We start from the raw sequence: 26,589 nt of genomic DNA, 5'->3' as shown, positions 1-26,589 counted from the left end.
GCGAGTAAGAGGAACTGAGCGCACCGAGCTAATAACATTTAGACAAGGGTGTGTAATATTTCTCACCACCTGGTGCGTGCCAGACAGATTGCTTTCTAGATGTCTTTGTCCACTGTAAATGATCCCCAGTTATTGATAGCACAGTGTTAGGGTTTTGTGTCTGCCTCTGTTACAGCAATGATGCCAAGCGTGCTCATGTGTGCAAAGCTGATGTTGCAATGGGTTGCTTTCTTACTGAAAGAGGACTGGCAAGATCACTGCCAGTCCCTTCTGAAATTCATCAAGTCTGCAAAATGAAACAACTGTTTTCATTGGTTTGCACATTTATTACAAAGATACATAGATGTATGTAACATATATATTACACCAGACCATTTCCCGATAGGACTGGTAACTTTACCTTAGTCTTCTCCGGTTGAGAGGCAATGACTTGTTACAACCTGTTACGGTGTAGTTAACTGTTCACATAACCTTAAATTGTCAAATAACCTGTTGATTTGCGGGATTTAAAGGTGCTTGAAAGTAACAGGTCAAAAGTTTCTCCTTTATATTACTTTTTTGTGCTAAGTAAAGACTGTACGCGTCTGAAAGTGAAGCCAAAGTGTTAGTGCTTTTAGGCTGCACTTTTTTCTGTTAGCCAACAGGGGGTGAGACCCCAGGATACATTTACGTCTACGACTAAACAACTTCCGCTCTTATACCTTTGACCTTACTTGAACACTCTCATTATGAGTTAATGGTTTAATTGCAAATCTAAAGTCCTTTTTAATGCCATTACACACACACACACCAGTCAGTCTGTGGTGCCCGAGGGAGATAATATCCCTAACTATCCCAACTTTCTCCGTCTGTTTGCCAATAAGAATAAAACACGATCAATTGCTGGAATTATATACAATGCATTACATCACTGTAGCCATATAGGCCACAATTTATTTTAACCTTTTGCAGAGCTATAACAAGAGAACACATTCTACTTGTGCAGTTTCCACTATTATATTTTCACTCTGTAAAATACAGGACAAGCCGACATTAATGGCATCAAGTCTCATTTCTAAATGCTCCCATAGAAATGCTGGCCTGAACCACTGATTATTCTCTTTTACCTGAAATGTGCCACCATCTGTCGGACACTTAATAAACTGTATTGGACACCATATACATATATGAGCGGATGTTTAATACTGTGCAAACTGCAACTGTTAATAATCCCTTAGGGCCAGCAGAAGGTCACTGTGTGTTTGTGTATTTTACAGTCAACCTGTACAATGAACATATGATTGGCACCTGTCTGTATACACATGACCAGTGCGGGCGCTCAATACAAATACTGTATTTTAGTTTATCTCAAAAGCCCCAGCACACACAATTCAATATTCTTGATAAATATTATCATACTTTATATCAAGTTATTACACTTTGGGAGCCAGCTTCCCAACATTTTCTCTTGTGATTAATTGTATGTTCAACATTTTGGATCACTCCAACTTCTGCATTCCTTTGTCCCTAGGGACATTTTTGATCAAGAAATGCACTCTAGAGAGTTTTGTGACGCCTAATAGTTCTGTAGAAGTCCACGTCCAGGACAGAGGTGTGATTTTAAAGCGCCGTCTACAGAGTCCACGTAAGAAAAGCCCACCTCCCTTCAGGATCACTCAGGCGTCTTTGATGTCCATCTTCTTCCTCACTACTTAGTCCATCCTCCTGGACAGTCCTGTGGGTTCTTACCACTTTCCAGGTATGGGAGTGCCACACTCATACCAGCCTACGTAAGTCGAGTGCGACTTTCCTCCGATCTCTCCAAAGGAAACGGGCTCTTGTCTCAGCGCTCTGTAGAAGCCTGGCAACAAACGGAGGAAAGATGAGACTCTGCTAAATTAAAGGCATTAAATAATCAGCGGTTGTTTACAGCTAACCAAAATACCTTGTCTGCTTGGAAGCTGGTCAGCCAGGAAATGGCTGCCAGTCTTGCCATCCAAGAAAGAATCCACAAACTGACAGTGGTCCTCGCCGTATCCCGTCTGATCCCCTATGTTGTAAAACTTCCCTGCAGTGGAGAATGGAAGTCATTGTTTAGTTACCGCATAACGAGTTAACTCCCAGTTCATTGCAAATGAATTTGAAAGAAAGAACCAAGAGAAGCATGTGAACCATCGTTCTCTTCTTTAGTGTTTGAATGGTGTGCGATGCGAAGATGCTTTGCAGAACGAAATCTTTTGAGCTTTTTCATGTTTTCTTGGATATGAAGCGTGCTACTTTCTTTTACATTATTTCCATTTCTTGTTTCACATTTATTGCTGTTTTTTATTTTTTAATCAGTTTTGGTTTACCTTTTCTCATTACACAGACATACAAGCAGCTCCTGTGCAGCTGCCAAGTCAATGTCCTCTTAGAATTATGAGGAAACATTTCATTTCCATGCATCAACTTTTAAACTAATCTAATCTACTGCTTCAAATTCATTAACAGACTCATTTTAAAAAAAAATCAATAATTACATGTTGAGGCCAATTTTATGCTTTTTACGATAAAGAAAAGGCTGTACTGCTGTCCAGTCAAGCCGGTTAAGGATTGTGTTTGCAAGTGATTTGTAATGTGATTTGTGTCATTCCTGTTCACTGATTTGTTTGCATAATTACCATTGAGAGTCTCGCTCAGGTAGATCTTGTATCTTAAGGAGTTGCAGAGCTGGATGCCCACAAACTTTCGGTACCAGGTTCTCTTCACGAACTGCTTTCCATTGCATTCAGAGTGGGCATCAGCTTTAAACGGAAACTGAGTCCAGATGGCATCTTTGCCTGTGGGGTTTGTTCAGAATATCAAGAGAATCTGAAATACTGATTTCTGACTTGTCGAGCTGGCTAAAATATTGTGAAGAGAGGGGGAAAACAAATCACCTGAAACATACTCGCTCACTCGAGGGTCCGCTGCAGACAGGAGGGAAAGTTGTAATGAACAACATCATTAAGACATTTCAGATATAACAGGCAGTCAAATCCAGACTTGCCTCAGAGTGTCTAGCATATTATTTACAGTGTACAACCCCAACAGGATGGGCTTTGATTGCACAAGAGCAGGAGGCCAATTAAGCTAACCACTCAGCCCTCTGTGTTGTCATTTTGAATTAAAAACATAAGAGCTGATCAATGCGAGGACACATTTCAGCTGCTTAATGAATGGAGCAAATTCAGCTTAATGCTGTGATCACCAGGTGCATGATGTGTTAGAAATGAGCCTCAGAGGACATCTGGTGAGCTTGACAAGCCTCAAGATTTGATCCTTAATCAGCTTGCTCCCCAGTGCCATGCTGAAATGATTAGACTAGCAACCGCCTAATAGTACAAGAGAATTAATGCTAATCACAGCCTGGAATGTAACATGTACAGTGGCATTTACATGCAAGTAATGAGTTTCTTCTGTGGGGGTTTATGGTGGATTTGACCTGCATTAGATGGTCTGTAAAACTTGCCTGACTCTGTGCTAAAAGTTACAGGATCGGAGGAGGGTCCCGTTCCCAGCTCATTCCTCGGTGTTACTGTGAATTCATAACTGAAAAGAAATACATATTAAGGGCAATAATAATAATAATTATACGCTGAAAGATGAAAATAAACAGCAGTGTTTGACAGCTAAGTGTGGGTTCACACTTAGAATAACACACACAGAGCTGATGGTTCTTCCACGTGGTGCGCTCAGATGTGCTGGCAATTGTTCATGTAGCAAACCCAGCCCCAGGGAGGGTTCTGGTGAGCCTTGAGACTCCAGATGCTGAGATCTAATTGAAAACTCAGTGACCCACTCCACCCACATTTCCTCAGTTTTTTGTCTTGTCTTGTTTTTTTGGTGTCACTTTGGCCATTTTGTGTGAGCAAAACCAAATGTGACTCACTGCAAGAGCGCAAGAGTTCAGAAGAATCTGGAATTAACTTTAAGTGACGCAAACTCGGAGCACTTCAGTGCAATTTAATACGCCTTTCTTAGTTCCATCAGCGGTGAACTTTATTAATGCAGTCAGGCATTTTAGTTCAGCCGGGCTGTATTTGTTCATCTACAGATTTATATGAACAAATGTAGTGTTCGATCTCAAACGAGATTAAGGATAATATCAGGACATCTGTGGGGTGCGGACCTGCTCTCTGGTTTGAGATTCTCCACGGCTGTGTGGGTCTGGTTGGTTGTCAATACTGACGTCTGCCTTCCATTCGGGCCTGTGGTGGTGGACACAACTTCATACTCTGAGAAAAAGAGGAAAGGGAGAACTCACATAGTGCTTTTTATTAAAACATTTCACCTGGATCTATTTATGAAATCGTCCCGAAAACAGTGACATATCTTAATAAGAGACACATGAGAACCGGAGGCAGAACACGTGTTTTTGTTGTTGTGATGTGTCACTGGGCGCAGACCTTGGATTCACTTGTTGCACTCGGTTTATAAGACAGCTTAAGAAACCATCTTAATATTTTATAGAACGCTCTAGGGTAATATCCACAAGGCCACACGTGGTTAATAAAAAGAGATTACAATGTAGTCTAAACTCTTAATCAAGACTTGCAAACAAGTATAATGAAATCCAGCCACCTCATACAACTCAGGCCACCAGGAGGCAGTTTCAACCTCCGTCCATTCGGAAATGTCAGCCTTTTCTCTGCATACCTCTGGTTTCGTTGTCGGTTTTCTGCCAGTCAAGAATGACAAAGGACGGGCAACCCTCCACGGTGACCACAGTGACGTTGGATGGAGGTAGGCGGGGAGGACCGGTCACATTCTGATCGCTGCCTTCCTCATCGGGGAAGTAAGCGAGGGAGGAGGTGATAGAGCATGGCTCTTCTGGCGGCTTATCCGTCTTGTAGATGACGTGGGGAGCTGTATGTGGGTATGTTAAGAATTTATTTTATTCATGTCACATTAAGACCCTAATTGGTGCTGCTAAAGAACTGATTAAATCATTGATACTTTAAAATCTTACCTATAAAGCGCGGGTTGCCCATGCTGTCTACCTCTGACTTAGGCAGGGGCCTGAATATGGAGGAGTTTTCATATATGTCAAAACGGCTGGCTGGAAAGGAAACAGTTTAGAGGAGATGGGGTTAGTTTGATGAGCCAGGAGTCCCTGGCAACTCTCCCTCTTTTAGTTTTACAGCTTTGGCCCAGGTCAGTGACCAGCTAGCCCAGCACCTGCTCTGGCCTGCATTCAGACTCTTTGTCTGCTTCTTGGTGCTTTTTAAGTTTGCTTTTCTCTTTATCTCCCCACTATACACATCTGCCAGCTGCATCACCAACGCATTGTCTTTGTTAACGCAATGTCTGCAAAACTCATTCAGTCTTTATCCTTTTACAGGGAGGTGATTTAGCATGCATGTGATCATGTTCCTCAGAAGAAACACTGCAAAAATGTGCTGCTCGTACTGTTTAGCGCAGGGGCTGTGGTGGTCGTCTGCTGTTTGGGCTCTTGCTTGGGTCTGGCTGTGACCAGCGGGAACGGCTTCAGGACAGACGCCTTTTCTCCTTGTTTCAGGTCCATGGGTTTATCTGAGGACAGAACAGCAGGAGGAGAGTTCAGTTCTTCTCCCTCATTGTCTGACTCACAGTCACACACAGTTGCAATCCATCTGCTCTGGCCATCCTCACCGAGCAACTCAGTGGCCTTTTCCTGGCTGCTGAAAGATCAGAGATTGATCGTCGAGTAATCTCTCTAGTGTTCTTTAAAGGGGAAAGAGCAGTGCCAGAATGCATACTGCTGAGACCGAGGGTGCCCAGATGCGCTCACATGCACACAAAAACACTTACTTAATGCTCTTAAGTGCATTTATATGAAAACGGTGAGAGAAACTAAGCAGGGAGACAGCTGAGATGTAAAAGGTGAGATAAACACAGCATAATTGCAGTTTTGTGCGTTAGTAATATAATAGATGGCTTAAGATGGTGGTTCTCAAACTGTGAAGGACATGAAAGCAGAGCAGCTGTGACTGACTCGGAAAAATAAAAAATAAAAATCATGAATTTAAGTTGAATATATGGTGGGTGTAGCAGGAAAAGGTGTATTTAAAAAAATGCTTTCACACTTGCAAGCCTATTAAAATTTAGTTTTGAAAACATTATACAGACACTGAATAAGATTATTTTACAGGGAAGAGAGGATAGCAAGTGATGCTCGTGCAGGAGATGTAGCAGTTAAGAAGACTTCAAACTTTGGCACTCTGGAAGAAGTTTAAAGCAATAGTTTGGATATCTTTGGAAACAGATTTGAAGATGTTCGTACTGACAGATAAAAAGACTGATATCTGTCTGCTCAGCATGAAACGCAGCATAAAGACATAAAGACTGGACGAAACGGTCTTCCAGAACCTCTCCCTCACTAACTCAAAACTTGATATGTTAGAAAAACATCAGCTTGTTTATCTATGACAAACTGGTACTTAAACTTGAATTGCATTATTTTTCTTCCATACTCTCCTTTAACACTCGGGAGACTCTGAATGTGGGTGAGGTGCAGTTGCATTCACTCATCTGTTGCCCTCACCATGACTGCTAGGCTTTGCCACCAGGTTGGTCTTCTTGTTGCCAGAAACAGAGGGACGCAGAACTGCAAGGAATTGTGGGAAACAGAGTCTCTTTCAGAATAAAATTCACAAGAAAAGCAAAGCAGAATGTGGTCAGCACTGGAGAACAGACACTAAACTGAAAACAAGTGTTGATTAATGTAAGAGTGCAAAAATAATGAAGAATGTCAAATTTCAAAGGGGAGATGGATCAGAGCAGACGTACACAGAAATACTTGCACTAAAAGAAAATAAAAAGACACATAATACAACATAAACATAATAAAAGCAACAATGCAGCAGCCAGACAGGTTGCATGTGACGTGCCCAAAAGCTTCTTGGTAAAATCCTGCCACAGAGGAGTACCACAACCTGTAGCTCATGTAAAGTCGGTGTGAAAACTGGAAATAAAAGTTTGAACCACTCATCCTAAAATCTACAGAACTGAGAAGTGAGGAAACAAAAAAATAAAGCCAATACTTAAACCAAGGCAGGCCGAATTCTGGGGTAATGAAGCATTTTTGACTCATTTCCACTAGAAAAATGTTTGGGATTTGACCATAAAAATGTTCCACAAAGAATGCAAAATAAATAAATAATAATAATAGTAACAATCGGACCAAACAGTGAAATCAGTATCACATCATTTCAGTCTGAGCTGCTTAAATGAACACGAGAAATGAACTGGCTTTTGTGGTTTTGGATAAGTGATCACAAAGAAGTGCAAGGTTCTGTAATGAAAACACCTCAGCTACAAACTGTCAAACTCAGTTTTCTTATCAGGAAGATTCTGCTCTGACTTTAGGCTTTTGCAAAAAGCAAAATCATCCTTAATTAATGCCGTTTTATCACAGAGGAGGTAGAGAAACTCTGGGAGGCTTGACACATAAAAATGCCTTTACGCGTTTCATATTTGACTTCTTTAAAGAAAACCTGCTTTAAAGTTTGTGTTTCATTTCCAGAGCCATTTGTCATCTCTTATCTTGGATATTCATTAATGGTCACTCTGGCAACAAGATAAAAAATAATTGTCTATATAAAGATGCCAAAAAAACATTTAATTTGGGTTTGTCTGGAGTTGACTTCTCCATGGTCAGTATGAATCAGCGATGTCAGGCAAAACAAACTGAATCAATATGATTAACACTGAAAATATAATCTAGGAGGACATCTGACTCACATCTAGTGTACAGCCATGGTAAAAAGAAAGTACACCGTCATCAATTCTAAGATTTCACATATAAGGACATAATGAAAACTAATCTGGTCCTCAGCAAGTTTTAATGTTATTTCAGTACAACAACATATGACATATTAGACCATGTCATGATTTATTTAACAAATCCTAGTGTGTGAAAAACTAAGTACACCCTTACTGGTTCCATAGGAATTAAGAGGGCCAGTGGCAGCCCGGTGCTGCTAATCATATTCACTTGATTAACTGATCATAAGCATATGTGCGCCTCTATAAAAGCAGCAGTGGTTTGCAGGCTGGATTATAAGGCCATTTCCAAATAATGTGAATTCCATTATTCTACAAGGAGAAAAATTATTCAGTAGTAGAAAAGATTGAAGACACTGGCCAATCTTCCGAGGAGTGGATGTCTCAGCAAATACAGCGCAAGGGCAGACCGTGCAATGCTTAGATAAACTACAAAAAAAACCAAAGAGCTGAGCACCTCTACAGGTCTTGGTTAACATGTTAAATGTTAAAGTCCATGATAGTACAATTAGAAAAAGACTGAACAAATGTGACTGGGTCAGAAAGGTTGCCAGAAAATAACTCTCCAAAAAGAGCACATGGCAGCACAAACAGCTGATATGAACTGTCAGGCATGGTGGTGGAGGGGTGATGATTTGGACTTGTTTTGCAGCCACACCTGGACTCCTCTGCATACCAAAGTATTCTAGAGTCAAATATGAGGCCACCTGTCCAACAGTTAAAGCTTGGGCAAAACTGGTTCATGCAACAGGACAATGATACCGAACACAGCAGGAAATCTACAACAAAAATAGTTGAAAAGAAAAGAATCAGGGTGTTGCAATGACCTAGTCAAAGTCCAGACCTCAACCTCCTTATAAACCAATACCTGCAAACTCCAATGGACTGAAGTAATGTTGTAAAGAAGAGCAGGACAAACTTCTACAACTTACAAGTCATAGGGGAAATGATTACTTCCTACAGCAACATACTACTGCTAAAGGTGATTCTGCAAGCTACTAAATTATGCAGTTAGTATTTCGCAAACTGCTTCTGAATTTTGGCATAGTTTCTGTTAAATTAATAATGACACAGTGTAATATGCCATGTGTTGTTGTTCATCTGAGGTTGTATTTCAGGACTATTAGAAATTGGCTTGTACCAGATTTTTCCAGACACATGAAATCTTGGAATTGAAAGAGGGCATATTTTGTTTTTACAATGACTATTGTTGTCCAACTATTACCAAAAATAGCCCATAAAATCACAAACTATGTCGATTGGGTATGTGTAATATGAAGAACTGACAGCTCTGACAGCCCTGTCTTGGTTAACTGAACAAGAAATGAGCCATCAAGGTGTAAAGTGGAAAGTCAACAATATGTCTACAAAGTGTATGACATGATGAGAGCTGCTCTACAGTTTCTACAGCAGGTGAGTTTGGTTTGATGTTTCACAATAAAACCACTAAAACACCACATTGAGCCTGCAATATGCCAAAAACATCTGACTCAGATCTGTGATTTAAAACAGCAGCAGCGGTGTGAGCGCTGGTTTCTGTCAGATAACTTCATCTTCTTTAGGGTTAGAATGTGAAAATATATGCAACCAAAACACCAAGATTTACGGTCAGGCCAGACAAATATTCCCAGTGAAATACATACCAGCGTCTCACAACACCGGGGTTATTACTTTTGCAACACACACTCAGATTTCATGTGTTTCATGGATGTGATTCAATAACGGACACGTGCATCCAACTATAAGCACAGCTTTCAAAAACAATTTCAAATTTAAGTGCCAGTGTGAAACTCGGCTCTATAAAGCTATTGTGGACACGCTCTAATTCTTAGTTTCATTAAAAGCACACACTCTGTACCAGCTGCTAGTGTAGTATGCAAAGCTTTTGATATCAACATGAACAACTTCGTTACTTTATAAAGGCAGGAAGGTGAACTATGTGTAGATGCTGTCCTTTAAACAAAGTCAGTGGGAGATTTTGTGCTTAGATGAGCAGGGCGGCAGGCAAAATAAATGTTCCTTTTTTTGTAGAGTTGCTTCCAGAGAGCCTTGCGACTCCTTGAAGACCTCTGAAACTGTCCAAGTTTCCAGAAATAACACATAACAGCTGTGACATGGGACTGAAGCATTGAACTGCTCTACACAACTCCCAACAACAAGGAGTGAGCAGAGCGCCACCATTAAATACATGCGGTCCAGACGTGGTTTGCATTACTATTTGGGATGGATTCAATTATTCTAATTAACTGAGCCTGCCTGGCAGAATGGAAACAATGTGAATCACCAAAAAAAGGGGCAACCCACATTCACCTTTCCCAGCGAGCACTCTCAGACTAACATAAACCAGTCCATATGTGCTTTAGACTTGGTAATATGAAGACAGTTGTATAATAGATTTCATAATGTGTGGCTTCAGTCTCAGTCAAGTGAAAGCCTCTGGGACTGGACACATCAGACAACACAGACCATGACCAGGAAACACTGTCACATTGACGGATAAGCTGAAAGTCACAGAGCGGAAGTGCATTGTGACAAAAAGCACAGATCAGTGTGATGAAGTGGGATGGGGCGTGACAGTGCCTCTGAGGTTAGTGAGTTAGGAACACTGGAAGGCAATTATCTTGGTTTGTCTTTACCAGATTTTTCTTTGGGCCACACGATACGTCTAGGAGGAGCATTGCCCCTATGATGCGCCCCACTGGCTGCTGGAGGGAGAGAAAGGTCTGTTATATAATGTTTCGTGCCACTGAGGAAAAACATACCAGTACCAAATAAGAAGAAAGGCGAGATATCTGGGTAGTGAACAGGAGCGTATGTTTAAAAGAAAAAGAGATACAGAAGAGAAAGAAGGACTGTGGTGGCTGTCGGCACAGCACTTGTCTTGGCATTGGTGGCGTAAAATGTGATGTGTCCTGGCCAGTGCTGAGGCCAGACTTCCCACCTGGCCAGCGAGAGGGACCGTAAATCATGTTAACGACCCTTATACCATAGACGCCATTGCTGCTCGTGGTAAAAGTGTTAAATACATACCAAGCACATGTGGCAGAATGTGGAGAGGACAAAATTGATTGACTACGGTATGCTCTCACCACATATCGTGTAGCTAAAATCACTAGTCATGAGTTTGTTTATCTTCTTCTGTAGCTGTAGTGTGTGTAAGCGTGCTAAGAGAAGGTAATAACCTGAGGTAGCTGCTTGGAAAAAGAAATAAGTGAAGGGAAAGTGAGTATTCCATTACCGCCAGGTGTGCTGGAACTGTGAGAGGAAGTGACTGTCCTGGATTGTGAGAATGGTCTGGCAACATGATTAGTGGAATGAGAAGGAACCGATGTGCGACGCAGGGTGGTGTTTCTTCCTGCTGTAGGAACAGATGAGCTAATGGGAGAACGAGGAACTTCAGACGACCCGAGAACACCAGGACCTAGATGAGTAGAGAGGCAACTGGAAGTTAGTTAGTTGGGAGCTGGAAGGCTTGACCTAGATGGGATAAATGGTAAAGCATGTACGTGAAAGAGAATGCAGAGGAGCAGACACTGGATGAAATGACAGAGCGCCATAAATGAGATCGAAAGCTAGCCAGACTAATTTGTTTGCGAATGGGCAGGGGTGAGGTGAAGTGTGCTGCACTGAAGATGGAGCCACACATGGAGACAGGAACAACAACAGGACAGGGTGTGTGGGGTGATTGGATGGAGATGGAGATGGGGAAGCAGTGACATTGTCAAATGGTTTGAAATACAACTCAAAGCACCATTCTCTGTGTGGCTTGACAAAAAAGCAGAGATGGTAATGGGACAAACTTGTCATGGTGTTTACCATGATTGTATCTACCAGCCTTCTCTGTAGCCAGGGCAGGTCTTGGTAGAGGCTTGCCCTCTTCTTGTGGACTAGGAGCTGTGTGAAAGAAAACTCACTTTATATCTGGTATAAGATGCATGTGAACATAGTTTTAGTTTTTTTGTTTTTTTGTTTTTTTACAGGGGGCTTACCCTACTACTATTTGCCAGTTGTTGGTTTCAAAATGAATGCATTGACAAAAGTTGTGATCACAATATTTAAGAATTAACTCATACACATGTCATGCAGTTATCCTCTTGGGTTTAACTAAGGTATGGATTACTATCAAAATATGTAACTTACTAAAAGATACATTCTAGCTACTTCTGAGATAAGAGATGTAGAACTCTTTCTTTAAAACAGTTTCTTCATAAACTAATTCCGCCCCCATTAAAAATTAAATAATAACAATTAATAGCTAAGATTTTAATGCTTAAATTGCGGATTACAAATTGTGGATTGAAAAGTAGGGTCTTTACCCGTAGGGACTGCCTGCTTTGAGGTGACCTTGGTGGGATCAGAGTAGGTCCTGGAGTGAGGCTGAAGCCCAGCTTGAGGTTTAGGTTGGGGCTTAGATGGAAGTTGGGGTTGTGACTGGGCCTTTGATGGAAACTGTGGCTTGGTAATGGGTTGAGGTACAACATGGTCCTGGGTATTTTTTGGAGGTTGTGATTTTAACTGTGGCAGAATTTTTGGTGGAGAGTTTTGTTTATCCCTAATTATTGGCTTTGAATTACTTTTTGGAAGTTGAGTTGATGGGTGAAGCTTGGGCTGCCTTTTTGGTTGAGAGAGTGGTTGGGGCTTAGTTTGGTTCTTGGGCTCGGGTTGTGTTGAGGGTTTGGAATGGGAAGAAATTATGCTTGGTTTTGATGCTGGTTGGATTCCAGACTTGCGCCTGGTACTTACACCTGGCTGTTGTTGTGGTGTCTTTGGTTTATGTGGTGGATTTGGAGATTTATTTTGTGGATGAGGTTGAGGTTGAGTTTGAGTCTTTAGCGGTCTTTTCTTGGTATAGGGAATGTGCTGGGGTATTGGATAAGTGGATTGAATAGATGGCACAGGAGTGGTTTGGGAACTTAGTTGATCTTGTCTCTGAGGCTGTGTCTGGGTCTTATGTACCTCTCGTGCTAGTGGTTGGGCCTGGCGTTTGGTGTAGGGTGTTGGCTGAGGCTGTGGTTCTGATTCAAGATGTGGTGTGGTTTGAAGATGTGATTGGGGTTTTGGTTTTGTCTGAGGCAGTGAAAGGGGGTGGGTATGCTCTGTAGGCTGGGATACTGCCAGGTGTTGTTGAGGTTGGGTGTGGAGTTTGGGCTGGAATGTTGTTTGGATTTGCAGTTGAGGTTTTGTTTGAAATATAGGCTGGGCTGTTGATAGGGGTTTTGGCTGTGCATGGAGCTTAGTACGGGCTGTTGTGTGGGGTTGTAGTTGGATCGGGACTTTCTGCTGGAGTGTTGTGTGGGGTTGTGGTTTCATTTGAATTTTGGACTGGGGTGTTGTGTGGGGTTGTAGTTTGGTTTGGACCTTTAATTGGGGTGTTGTGTGGGGTAGTGGTTGGATCTGAATTATAGACTGGGGTGTTATGTGGAGTTTTGATGTGGTTTGGACTTTGATTTGGGGTGTTGTGTGGGGTTGTGTCACAGTTTGGTCAGTGGGCTTTGGGAGACGTTGAGCATTAACTCTGGGCTTCATTTGAGGCTGTTGGGGTTTGGGCTTTGGTAGTCCTGAATACTGTTGCTGGAGCTTCAAGTTAGGTTGAGGTTGTACGTGCCCTCCATGATTCTCCACATTTGCCTGGACTACTGGCACAGGTGCCATGGTGGTTGTTATATGTAGTAAAGGATGGAGCTTGGGAGTTAATGGGACCTCAGATCTGGAGAGGTCTCCTCCTCCTGGGTTATGTGAGAAAAAGAAAAGATGCCCATGAAGCCACAGTTGTGTACTGTAAAATTTCAAAAATAATCTTCTGTTCCATTTACAAAATGTAAAAAAAATATATACATATATTTTTTTTTCATCATCCAGGAAAGACATAAAAGCAAGAGAGCCAACAGTTTAGACCAACTGATGTGCTACTCAGAGCAATTATTGAAAAAAAAAAGAAAACAAGCAACACTGCTCTATGTTTGTCTCATAGGCCAAGTGCAATTTCAATGGCAGATAGAGCTTGTGCAGGTATTATGTGTTATGACAGGAACGGCTATTGTTGTTAAGTGTGATGAGCATCTAAATTCACTGGTTATGATGACTTAGTGTGGAAGTTTGATAGACCATTCTAACCTGGTTGTTCAATCTAATGAGATGTTCCCATCAATGAGCAAGAATGAAGAAAAAGAGGAAGTCAAAAAAGAAGAGAAGGAAACGAGGAAAACAATAGTATTGTTATAAAGTTTTCCATTCTCACAACTTTATATCTATACACCACCTCAGTGGATCTCAGCACAAACAGTGATGTTAATGCCGTTCAGCTTTGATTCATGGATTTAAACAAAACAGACAACAAAAAACAGTTGCACCAAAGTCTCTGCTCTTTTGGTCTGTACTGCTCCCATTAACATTTAGCATATCCTGAAAACACAGGGAGCTGTGTAGAAAATGGATGTAATTTCGAATTATAGTTAGCCCCTTGAATTAAAGCTACAACTTCAGTAACAGATAAATTTTATCCAATTTCCAAAAGTTTGGAATGATCTCCATTTACTTGAGGAACTGACTATATCCCATTTTGTGTTTCAGTGTCTACCTTCATGGTTTCAAAATACATTTCCAGCACTGTGTTTCTGCAGATCCCTGTGTTTGAGAACATAAATGTAAAAAAGAGGGAACAGACGACAGTGAAATACAGGGAAGAAAAAGGAATAACATAGTTTGTTGAAGTTCCTGTTGGAAGAAGAGAAAAAATTCCATCATGCAGTTTATTCATGCAGATTTCCACTGCCACCAACTCCACTGCATTAAAAGCAAAAGCCTCTAATCATCCAAAAATGGTAATAACCACACTGTGAATCCTGAAATAAAAATAAAGAGTTTAACATACCAACAAAAAAAATGCTAGACATGGAAATACAAAAAACTTTTTAAAAAATACAGTGGATATATCTGAGATATAATTTGGAATATGTATGATATGACTGAAATCAATTTTTTTTGAATGAGCAGCAGTTAATGAGGTTCTCAGAGCTCATTAAAAGTCACTAATATCTCAGGAATATAAAATCGTTTTGGCTTGCAGGCTTGTTCAACTAACTTTCAACAACTGAACCCTGAGAACATCATCAACAATCTCTGCAAGCTTTTGTTGTTTACCTAAAATCCCATGCATCCAAGATCACCCACATTATTGCAGCCCAAACAGCTGCTCATGCAACTAGTGCAATTCCGTCCATCATTTTACACAGCTGAAATGAGAGCCATGAAGCTTTTCAAAAAGAACCATGATTCTCTGTTTACCAATTGGCTGTTTGTTGATCACAGCAGGTGCAGGTCCACGAGTAGACAGGGTTTCCTTAGTAGTAGTTGTGGTTTTGGTTGTGGTTGTGGTTGGCGCTAAGAAAAATAGTGTATGTTAGTATAACCAAGAGAAAAGGTATGGGTCTACAACCTGTAGAATGTGCAGGGCAATATTGTTTGTATAATAAAAATTAGCTTTCACGACAGCGATAGAGAAGTCAGTGTCAGACATGAGGTCCAGAGATCTTTCTGACCTCTGAACTCAGTTTTAGGTCAGAAAAATCATTACCAAGAGTCGTCTGTGTGGCTATGTTCCTGGAGAAGGGCAGTCTGCCCCTGGTCTTGTTTTGGACTGACAAGGACAAAGCAGAGATTAAAGTCAAGGAGAGAAAAATTACAATGGCTTAATTTTCACTTCTGAAAAGCGGTAAATGATCATGATTAGTCAGTCATTTAAAAACAGCAAAATGTGTTTTGAAAGAGTCAGTTCACTAAACGTTTTGCACAAAAATGTTTAGTGCTGGTTTAATCCTCCAATATTAAACAATTAGGAAATAATTCAAATGTGCATTAATTGATTTTGGTGTCAACAGAAACAATTTGTAGATGCAATGCTGACATTTCATCCCTCTGTCGTATTAATACTCTTTACCGTCTTTTAAAATGTAGAAGTGAATAGCAACCCTTTTGACATTACTGTACACCGCCTAACATTACAACACTCCACACCATCATAATTGCTGTAGAAAGTTAGTTGATTTACCTTATCAAAACTAATCTTTTTAGACTGCGTTCAGTGGAATTGTGTTAAGCATTTGAGTATCTTGTTTATTATCAGAGAGATTAATTCATGCTGTGGTATGACAACAACCTCAAACATATAATCACATTAAAGACAAATCACTTTAAGGAACATAAAAAAAGGAGTCCAACGGATGATATCACCCCCACAGAAAATTCTTCATAACTTTATTGAGTCACTCAGGCATTACTTGAAGAGAAAGAAGAGCTAGAAAAGATGGAAAATCCGTGGAAAGTTCTTGTAGATGTTTGGAATACAGTGCTGAGTACTGTTAAAAACTGTACTTTGCATGCCCAGCTAAGTAAAATTATTTTAGAAGCTGGAGGTATATGGGGAAATCCTGTCCGCAGAACAATAAATTATGGCTTTATTAATATTTCCAGTGTTAAATCTTAAGGTAGGGGTCAGTGGAAAGGAATTCAAACAGAGATCTCTAAGCAGCAGTAGATTCTGCCTTCTGTATCAAATTCAACTCAGCAGTGTCTCTCTGTTTGCTTACCTGAGGAAGTGAGGTGAGGAAATGAGGGCAAGGAATGGGGACCTGAAGGTACAGGTTTCTGATGGGTGAAAGGCAAAAAAGACATGAAGAAAAAGTGGGTTTAGTCTATGACTATCATAACAGGTGAAAAGAATTAGTATTTGGGCTGTACCATGTCTTTTCCTTTGTTGCATAACCTATAACCTATGGCCTCTTTACACCATGTCAAGTTGGTAAAGTCCCTAGTGAGACTCTTGTTATTCAAAGCTTTCCTTTAAGGGCAAGTCCTGAGGCTAAATCTCAACAGCTGTGCTGTTTTGTGAGATTGGCATGATAGAGCAGAGCCGCGCTGTTAGAAAATTTGTGCCACTTTTCTTTTCTGAACTCTTTTCAGCATTATTATCCCTCCTCCCTTGTGCCTCCAACTCATCTCCCTTTTTTTTAATCCCCACTCAAGTTAGCTGTAGCTGCAGACTGCTCTCTTTGGCTTGACTGCTCTCTCAGTCCTGGCTGCATCAATGCCGTTTCCATTCAGCAGTTGGATGGAAAATTAATGAGGCAAACAACCCTGAGAATAGCATAAGCTCACCAAAGTGTACAAGGACTCTAAAGCAGATTGCCAGTTCCAAATGCACAACCAGTTCCTTTTTGTTTTCTTTGATAAATGGAAGTATACCTGTGCCATTTCATTACACACACTTGTTTACTGCAATACTGAGCCTATTCGACCTCTAGTAGCATGTGTATCCACATAAGAATAGAATAAAACACTGAATATTTGGGTTTGTTTCAATAACAAACTGGCTGTGTCCATTACATACCGCAGGGCTGACTGGAGGCCTAAAGATTTTCCTGATGACCTTCTCTAGAAACACAAGAGAAGAATCAGTAAATAAGTGACTTCAGTGGAAGAAACAATGTGAAAGAAAAAAAATGGTTCGATTCAGTAACTGGAAATGCAGTACTGCACTGTAGCCTTGTCATGCTCACATAATCGGTAAAGACTGAAGCCCTATCTAAACATGCACTGCAGCCCTGAAGTCCTCTAGTCTTTAACAGAGCAGATTTTGGGATTGCACATGTCAGACTGAATGCTGAATTGTCTTTAACCTGCTCTCAGACGACGAGACAACCAGATTCTTATGACTCTGTTCTTATACGAAAATGAGTTGTAGCATTTGTCCCAGAAATTTCTACCTTTTTCCTAGCACTACCTGTCAATCCATGTTTTTATTAAGATGTTAAAATAATTGTAGTCAGATTCGAGGTATTTGCTACAGAAGGTGATAATATGGCTAAGCAAAGAAGTCAAACTTGCCTTCGACTCCTGGCATGCTGATGTTGTGAACAACCGGCCTGCTCCACACACCGGTGCCATCCTTAGAATTTGGCTGGACACCAAACTCATAGACTGTGTTTGGCTTCAGTTTGTCAATGACTGTATCGCTTGTTGGACAGGTCTGGTAGTTCCACTTCCTGTTCTTCTCACGGTAACGCACTGTGTAGTGTCTGAGAACAAGACACAGAACAAACAGAACAACTCACACACAATGCATCCACTAATGATCACATCTGGAGGCATGATGCAAGAAGTACAAGGAGAATACGATGCTACTGTTGTAATATTTTTTCATTTTCTTTTTAGCGAAACCTTGCATGCTAACGATGCTGTCAATTAATTCCATTTCATTAAGCAAAGTGACAAATGAATCTTTCCATGCCACATTTCCATTTCTCTTGGATTTCCCTTGGCTACATGGGGCGCCTTGAACCCATCTTCTTAAAAGATGGAGTCAAAATCAGAAATCCCCCTGAAAATGGTTCAATCAAATTTATTGCTGTGTATCGCTGCCATCATCTGAACTGCACAGTGAGGTCGTGATTTGACTTGACTTGAGTCTGTGGCACAACTTAGTTTCTTTCCTTTCCTTTAACAGAACCAACAAACACATGGTTATTAATCTTTATATAAGACATACATATGAAAATAATATTTAACCACTGGAAGATTTGTTGCAAACAACAGAACCGTCACTTTAAAAAAAAGTAGTACTTCATCAAACACAATCTGTGTCACAGATTGTTGACTCCTAAACACCTGTGTGCACAGGCTGCCCTGGATCCACTGCTAAGTAACACGAGAGGCTTCAGGGACTCATTTACTGTTTGTGCACTTATTCCAGACTCTCTGCAGCAAATGTGTGTGTGAGAGGATAGAGATTGGACAGAGAAAGATTTATTCCACCAGCTGTTACTGAGCTCATCGTAACAACAGTACAGCATTGGTACAAGAAAATCTCAAAACCCTAGACTGGTACTTTAGGAAAAAAGTACAAGCATTTAGTCTAGTTTGGCTGCAGTGACAGTTATGCCACTGGTAAGCATTAATATATTGCAAGCAGTAAAAGGGACGGGTGCATAACATATCCTTAGAATAACAGATGTCCTCATTCACTTCTGAGGAGCTGGGTCAGTGGGATTGATAGCAATAACTGCACAAAGCTCAATTGAATACTCCAATTTGCTTTTGTGACTTCAAAACCTCTGAGCTGGCAAACATAACACATTTTTAAAATCACTCCAACTAATACCTCCCAAAGATGGATATATCTGATGTCTATATGATATAAACATTCAAAAATTCACCACAAACCTTAAAAAACAATAAAAACAGCAACACACTCCGTATAGCCCCATACATAATGAAGGTTCTCTTAAATTATTCTTAAACAAATTCAGCAAAACTTTTTTTTAAATTAAAAAACAGTTCATTTGACATAGTTATAATCAGGGCGGCACATAAGTGGTCCGCAGGTGCGCATTCGCTGTCAAAATAAAAGACGCACCACCAGATAAGAAGTTGGAACGCGCGTTTCCGTACATAAGATCCGTAAATTCCGAGAATACGCGCTTCTTTTGCGGTGGAGGAACACCAAAGTAATTGCTTATGGAGCTTGCTTCTTCGACATCTTTAAGAGTTCTGAACAAATGTGTGTCCTCCTCCAGAACATCTTATGTACGCAAACGTGCGTTCCAACTTCTTATCTGGTGTGTCTTTTATTTTGACAGCGAATGCGCACCTGCGGACCACTTATGTTCAGCCCTGGTTATAATGTTGCCAAACTGCCAAAATTAAAAAAACAGACTAAATGATAAGATATTAACATTATATTGTGTTTATATTACCAAAGTCACAATGGTTCTGTCTCATTTTTTAAAGAAAAGCCTGCTTTGCGCAATGACACATTTAAGCTCACCCATCCTCCAGACAGTCATTCATGACGTTGCCTTCATAAGGGGTTTTCAGCAGTGTCCCCCAGGACAGAAGAACTGAGGTTGGTGTCACCGACCCAATGACCAGGTGCAGCGGCTTCTGCAATTCCACTTTACCTGAGAAAAGGTTTGCATCTTACTAAATGTGCAAAAAACACTTTCAGCAAGTCACATTGGTGATAACTTCCTTTGCTTTAAGCAGACATACCTGTGCACTGCTTCTTCACCTCGTTAGCAGGAATAGGCTGGACAGCTATAAGGTACTTGGGCTCAGCATCTAAAAGCAGAAGAACAAACTGCAGGTTATATTTCCTCTGAGCCTCAGCAGCAAACACAATGTACTGATGAACACCTGGTCCTGCAGGGCACATCACCAGGCTTTCTTACCAAACTCTGTCTCATATGGTTTTCCATCTTCTGGCAGCTGAATGAACTGTTTGGAGAACATGCTGCCGCCGTATCCCAGGATGTATCCCTCCAGCCTGGTGTCAGTGTTGGGACGCAAAAACTTCATCACAATGGTGTCTCCTGTGGTGCTGATGCGGACTTTCATGTTTTGGCGTCTCACTGAGGAAGCAGCATCAGATTTATGTATTTTCTTTTACATTTTCTTTTGTTTCTTTCTTTTTTCTGCAGAGGTACAAAAACTGTCATTTTCAGTACCTACACCTTCTCAGACTTTTCTGCTGTCCACTACTTCAAAAGCAACAAAGTAGCAAGTACAGTAAAAGCAGAGATTTGTCTGGTTGAAGTTCAACTGAGGTACAAGACAATAGTTGTGATTTCTAAGCAGGCACATGTCTGCTTGCTTTCCAAATTGATAAGAACATTATTGTTTTCTGCAAACTACAAACATCATAAACTGCAGCTTGTTGCAGTGATCAAGGACTTTGAAGTGCTCTGAAGCAGCTTTTAAAAACAGCAGTGCATATCCAATCTTTGATCATTTCAGATATCAAAAAAAAAGATCAGCAAAGCTGGAACATTCTTGTCTTGATTTGAAAACTGGCAAACACAAACACAAAGAATACAGTCCCAGTCAGATAGGACAAATGCTAGATGAGAACAGGCACTAAAGAGGAAGAGAGCTTCCCCAGAATGCACACCATGGCTGTATTTTCATGGTGACCTAGAAGAAACCTTCAGCGCTGACACGTCCCATGGAAAATGATCTGTCTTGGCTTTAAAACAATCTGCTTATCTATATTAAATGGTGTCATAAATTCCTGAAAAAGTTGGCATCATCATAAAGTCAAGGAAAAAGGAACTCTCCGTGTCTTCAAACACAATATGTGGAAAAGTTTGTTTACCTTTTCTCATTATTTGCCTCTGTCATGTGGCCCGTCACACTAGCCAATAACTAGGAATGCTAACAATTAGCCAATTTACAATAGGAATACTAATAAACATCAGAGAATTGAGACAAGTGCAGCTGCTCCAGGAGTGTGACTGACCCTTGCCTGATGCACATGTAAAGCAAAAACACCAGTGCACACTTGGATAATACGCTGTGAGCAGTAATGATGGAAAGACTGTCAGTCTGCTTTAATTCAGTGACGTCATCCTCTGCATCTTTAAATATTTTTTTGCAGTGGATCTCACAATTGAGCCTACATGCACTAAATTGCTCATAGTCTACAAGGTTTAAAACAATGGGCTTTCTGCTTGGATTACGACTTGTATCACAGTCTCCACAGCACATGTCCTTGGCTCATATTTCAGTTAAATGAAATAGTGGAACTTTGCAGGAGGAATACTGCCAGGAAGCAGCCAAATGCCAAAACAGACACTGACAGTGAAAGAGGGGGAAGCCCTGGATTTGAAAAATACCCTTATGCTTTTCCAGCGATGTGTTTCCTGTAAAATCTGCATTTGTTTCGATTCTCACATCAGTATTTCCGATAAAAACAAGAAACTGGTGCAGGGGGAGATGGGCTCAGAGTGCATAAAATATTAGGAAACTTCTGGCAACACGTTTTAAACTCCAGAACAAGCAAACATCGAATCTGCCCCATGACAACCTGCCCAAAGCCCGGTCATCTGGCCCATGCAACGCTTACACACTGTTAAGGCTTATCTGTATTTCCAGAGAAAAATGAATAAAGGTTTAGGAATGAATCCAGTCAAAGTGCTGACAATAAATCAAGTACAGTGAAAAGGAAAAGCACTGATGTTCAAGCTGTTTTTACACATGAAATGTAACTTTTACTTTTACGTTTGCTGCTGTAAAATACTTGTTTTGATTTAGGCAAGGGTGTAGCCCGAATAAAGCAGAGGGGGGCAGGACACAGGACAGCCACTCACAAGACCATCATTACCTGTGCTTCTCTTAAATCAGAGCAAACCATCATCACACAAAGACCTGGCAAGTTATGGACCATTTAATGTCAAACAGTGTGTTCTCACATGCACCTAGAAGAGTTCAGAGCTGAAATTAAAATCTCACCCCTAATAACCAAGGACGGAGTACTGAACAGGCCAAAAGGAGGGTCAAAAAAGGGAACCAAAACAACAAATTCATTTTTTCCTGTTTAGATCTGTGACCTGTTACATAAGCGTGCTGGAGGAGCTTTTGCAGCTCTGCCCAGGGGATCAATAATAAGAGTCGCATAATTGGTCCATGTTAAAGCTGGAGAGTGGGACTTTTGTATGAACATGAACCTTTTGCCATATAAGTTAACCCGATGTTGATTAATCCAGCACTGAGTAAATCTCTTGGCAATATCCTAGAGTGTTAAAGTATCATTTCTGTGCTGGTACACCAGTAGGTATTTCACTTCAGCGAGCAATGATTAGTTTGCCTTAGCTGAAGGAGCAGACCAACACACGCATAGCATGCGACACCAGCTAGGAGTATGGTGGAGATCATGGCAGAAAGACTTAAGGAAACGTTGAAGAAAAGCTTGTGATATTAAAAAGAAAAATCCATGTTCTGAGGAAGGATAGGAGTCTGAAAACGATAACGATCAATGCTGAGAAGAAGAGAAAATGTCATAATTGCAAAAAGAATGAAAGAAAACTGATTAAAAAAAGCTGCTACTATGCCAACCTGTTTTAATCAGTTTCATCTGTATGTTGCACACACACAAACACGCACTGGGGGGTGAAGCCCATTCATCACTGAATACTGTATAAGCACATCAATCATAACACTGGGAGTTGGCCTATAAACTTGTCGGATTATGCAATAAACTTTGCCACATCACACAACAAACAATTCTGCTCGTAGTCACCCTGGACCGATATCAAGACAACGTAATCCTGCTGGCTGGATATAGAGAAACACCCTCAAATGGGAAACTTAATCTTGGCTCTGCAGAGAGGCCGTGTTGGATCACTGATGGATGATCCTGCAGTAAAGAGAGTAGGTTAATTGGGTTGTCAGTTGCTCTCTTAAGCTTCAACCTGAGTGCAACGTGATATTTTTATGTTTGGTCATTAAAATTAAACATTGCAACATGGATCTGCATAACGTATGGTTTGTTGGCTTTAAAACATGATTAAATGTCTGACATTATCAAACTACAAATCTTCACCATGAGCAGCCCTCTCTTGATGTAGTAGATTGTACTAAATGAGAACAAATAGACTGACTTTTCCACTCATGCTGATTTGAGAACCAATGGATGATAAATACAGATGCAAAACCCAACACAACCTCCCCATAAAAACAAATCTGAAGGAGGCTGCGAGGCTTGTTTTGTTTTCAAAATGCAATGGAAAAGAAATGTTGCTGTCTTTGTTTGAAGTAGTTTTGGTGGATGGAAGTGACACAGAACAGTGGTTTCATGTTAGTTTGTCTTGAGTCAGAGCAGCTGAACACCACAGCTAACCAAATTTCAATACAATGCTTGTGATTATTGCTCTGAAGCCCGCGTTAACTATATAGACAAACATGATATCCTTCCCAGTATCCTCTGATCTGGTGTAGAGTATTTTGGCCTCTCGGATTTCTGTCCTGGAAGTAAAGACGCAGAGAGACTTGGCTTCCTCTTCCTGTGAGGACAGACAGATGTTTTATGGAGCTTGGTATAACAGTCACTTTCATGTAACAAAATGGAGTGTTAACATTTCTCAGAGCCCCGTGCCAGCCAAAGCAGCAGGTGTTTGAAAAACTGACCTATAATGGCTCTAATGAGAACCACTCCAGACCAGGATAATTCAGCCCAGAGAATATCTACTGTAATTCAGCAGGAGACCGTACCTTGCAGCCTAGCAGCAGATAATTGTGCCTGGAATTTGACTCCTACTTTTTACCCCAACTTTGGCTTCCATGCAGGTCTCGCCGCGCTCACATTTAATATCCCCCCATGTCAGATTCAACTGCAAGGAACAGCTGTTTTCCCTTGTTCCTATGGCGTAGCTCCATCTCGTCCTTCACCGCCTTTTCTCCATCTCTGCCATCCTGCATGACTCAATAGCCATCCTTCCATCAACCTGATCCTCTTTTTAACTTCCTAAAGTGCTTTGAATTCATCTTTCTTGTCCTCTAATCTCGTCCACTTTCCTCTCTCCTGCCATATTTCTAACTAAGAATTAAAAGCACTGGAAAGTAGACTGACATCCATATATTTTGCTCTATCTGTCAGACAATAAAGCAAACTAATTTTGCAGCAAACCAGGTTTTATCTTTGGTCCAAGTAGAACGATACAGACATTTACCCCTCTGTTCCCATAGCATCAATACACACAGCCCCTTTCATCTAGCTGCCAAAGCTGCACACTGAGATTTGTCTGTAAGCCAACTTCAGTGAGCAGATTACACACTGGAAGCAGCCTTTATTTTCACCAACTCCAGCCCTCTCACCCAAAATCACTTTTAGTACCATCCAAATCTTTAAAGGGCACCCAAGTTTTAGTCACAAAATACATCAAGGCTATGAAGCATGGTCTCAAAGTTTGCTTTACTTTGTGTGTGTACTTTGGTATCTGGATAATTACATAACATGTAAAACATTTGCGTGTTTTTCCAAGAATGTTGCAAGAATCAAAGTAGACATAAGACTCAATACACGGGGTGGTGTTGATGAGTTGGAGACCTCAAGCTGATTTTTGTAGATGTCAGAGTGGAGGCACTTTAGCAAAAATATTTTTCGGTCAGCAGGTTTTTTAAATCTGAAGAGTCTGTATGTATTTAATTTTAAGTGGTGTTTTCAGGGAGGCTGGTAATCTGGTGATCTTAAACTATAGAAGGAGAACTACAATGAAGAAAACCACAATGATCACTCATTAAAATATGTAACAAATACCTCACTTGTCATGCAATCAGTAGTTTCCCCCGTCGCTAATTTTTAAGCACATGACAGTAAGACAAATGCAAAGACCACCTACCTCTGACCACAGAGGGACCAGACAGAGCTATCCTAAAGATGAAGACTGCAAGGATAAGGGCTAGAAAGATGTGCGAGTGCTGCTGCATCTTCATCATCTGCTGATGTCGGCTCTCAGATCTGCAGTGATCTGAATGATCTCAGAGATCTCACACCACGAGTGAGTCAAATAAATGCTTTCACTGATTTGTCAACAGGTGGTTGAGTGAAGTGTCTGCTGCAGAAATCAGGCTAGACGTGTCCGAGTGGCTGGATACTTGTCTGAGCTTCTGGTTCTCGGGACTAGTGCTGTTCCCTAGACTGGACTTCTGGATGCAGCAGGCTGCTCCTGCACCATCTATACCTCTGGATCAGAGGGAGGGGACAGATGGAGCAAGACCCACCCACTCTCCTCCTGCTGCCCCATCTCTCCTTTCCCCCGCACTCTCTTGTTTTCACACTCTTTCCCTGCAAATGGAGAGGAGGTTTTCTCCAAGCCACCCACCCTCCACAGCCTTCTTTTCTTTTCTTAGATCATTATGTTGTGTCCCCATTTCTCCATTTGTTACCTCGTCACTGTAAATCTTTTCAGGACCTCTAAGAGTGTCATTGGCCCAAATATGACATTTACATGAAAGTTTAAAAATCTTTTTATTCATATTGTCAAATCAGATTTTTGTCTGAGCAATAATCTTTGGATTTGAATTTCGCGAGACCCTAGATTTTGTCTAATTTCTGTCACCTTTGACCAGGGGAAAAATGGGCAACTAAATGTTTGAGGGCAACTCAAACACTTAGTTAAAGATCTTTTTTTAAAATAAACTCTGCATGAACATTGAATATTTTGTATCCCTATCCTGTGCAGCAAAGTTGAGCTGAGTCACATTAAAACTTGAGGATGAAGCTGTTTCAGCTTCTATGCAATACTCCAGCTGAAACATACTCCGTATATCATACAGCTTTATCCTCTCTGACTGCTGACCTAGAGCAGGGGTCCCCAATCCCAGTCCGCGAGGGCCGGTGTCCCTGCAGGTTTTAGATCTCACCCTGGGTCAACACACCTGAATCACATATTTAGTTCATTACCAGGCCTCTGAAGAACTTCAAGAGATGTTGAGAAAGTAATTTATCCATTTAAATCAGCTGTGATGGATCATGGACACATCTAAAACCTGCAGGGACACTGGCCCTCGTGGACCGGGATTGGGGACCCCTGACCTAGAGTCTCAAAAAGAGAATACAAACAGTATAGGTCTGTAGAGAAAGAAGAGATTGTCAGGTGCTCAAATCAAGCAGAAATCAGAATAGGTAGTCTATTGGAATCAAATTGAGAAGATCGATTCCATCAGGTGCATCATCTCATCCAATGCACTTTTGTTGTTTCCAAAAAAATATCCTTGCGTCTGTTTCTATCTTCTTCTATAAATACAATCACATTATCTGTGTAAAGATTGTCTATGGAAAAAAGAACTATAAATGGCCATACAAGCGCAAACAACGTTGAGTATGTCTGTCACCACAAGGTAGTGCACATTTAAATCAGACAGTAAGAACCTGCTTTTTTCACCTGAGGAACATTTCTAAACTTAGATCCATCGTGTCAACAAGTGAACTCGAGATGATAATACATGCTTTTATCTCTACAAGACTTGACTACTGTAACAGCCTGTTTACTTGTC

At 40.9% G+C, this 26,589-nt stretch overlaps 1 protein-coding gene across 6 annotated transcripts; it reads right to left on the bottom strand.

Annotated features, from left to right (window-relative positions):
- Window positions 1-305: 305 nt before the first annotated feature.
- Window positions 306-25,226, bottom strand: abi3bpa (ABI family, member 3 (NESH) binding protein a). Of its 6 annotated transcripts, none has more exons than XM_026143988.1 (23): window positions 24,933-25,226; window positions 19,989-20,168; window positions 19,810-19,878; window positions 19,586-19,718; window positions 17,647-17,837; window positions 17,150-17,193; window positions 16,350-16,407; window positions 15,338-15,400; window positions 15,049-15,144; window positions 12,081-13,490; window positions 11,581-11,658; window positions 11,003-11,185; window positions 10,401-10,469; window positions 6,524-6,586; window positions 5,410-5,532; window positions 4,970-5,059; window positions 4,657-4,866; window positions 4,130-4,235; window positions 3,470-3,549; window positions 2,898-2,927; window positions 2,640-2,798; window positions 1,925-2,047; window positions 306-1,840 (listed from the first exon to the last, which is right to left on the bottom strand). In XM_026143988.1, exons 1-23 carry the CDS (start codon window positions 25,027-25,029, stop codon window positions 1,725-1,727), a joined length of 3,771 nt encoding a protein of 1,256 aa, XP_025999773.1. In that variant the 5' UTR covers window positions 25,030-25,226; the 3' UTR covers window positions 306-1,724. The 6 variants fall into 6 exon arrangements, with proteins under 6 accessions (XP_025999773.1, XP_025999774.1, XP_025999776.1 ...); XM_026143989.1 differs by having other exon boundaries at window positions 10,401-10,466; XM_026143991.1 differs by lacking the exon at window positions 10,401-10,469.
- Window positions 25,227-26,589: the final 1,363 nt, after the last annotated feature.

The sequence above is a fragment of the Astatotilapia calliptera genome, chromosome 16 (genome assembly GCF_900246225.1).
Source record: "Astatotilapia calliptera chromosome 16, fAstCal1.2, whole genome shotgun sequence".
Classification (NCBI taxonomy): domain Eukaryota; kingdom Metazoa; phylum Chordata; class Actinopteri; order Cichliformes; family Cichlidae; genus Astatotilapia; species Astatotilapia calliptera.
Note: the sequence above shows the minus strand (reverse complement) of the source record. Positions and strands in the feature narration are given on the sequence as shown.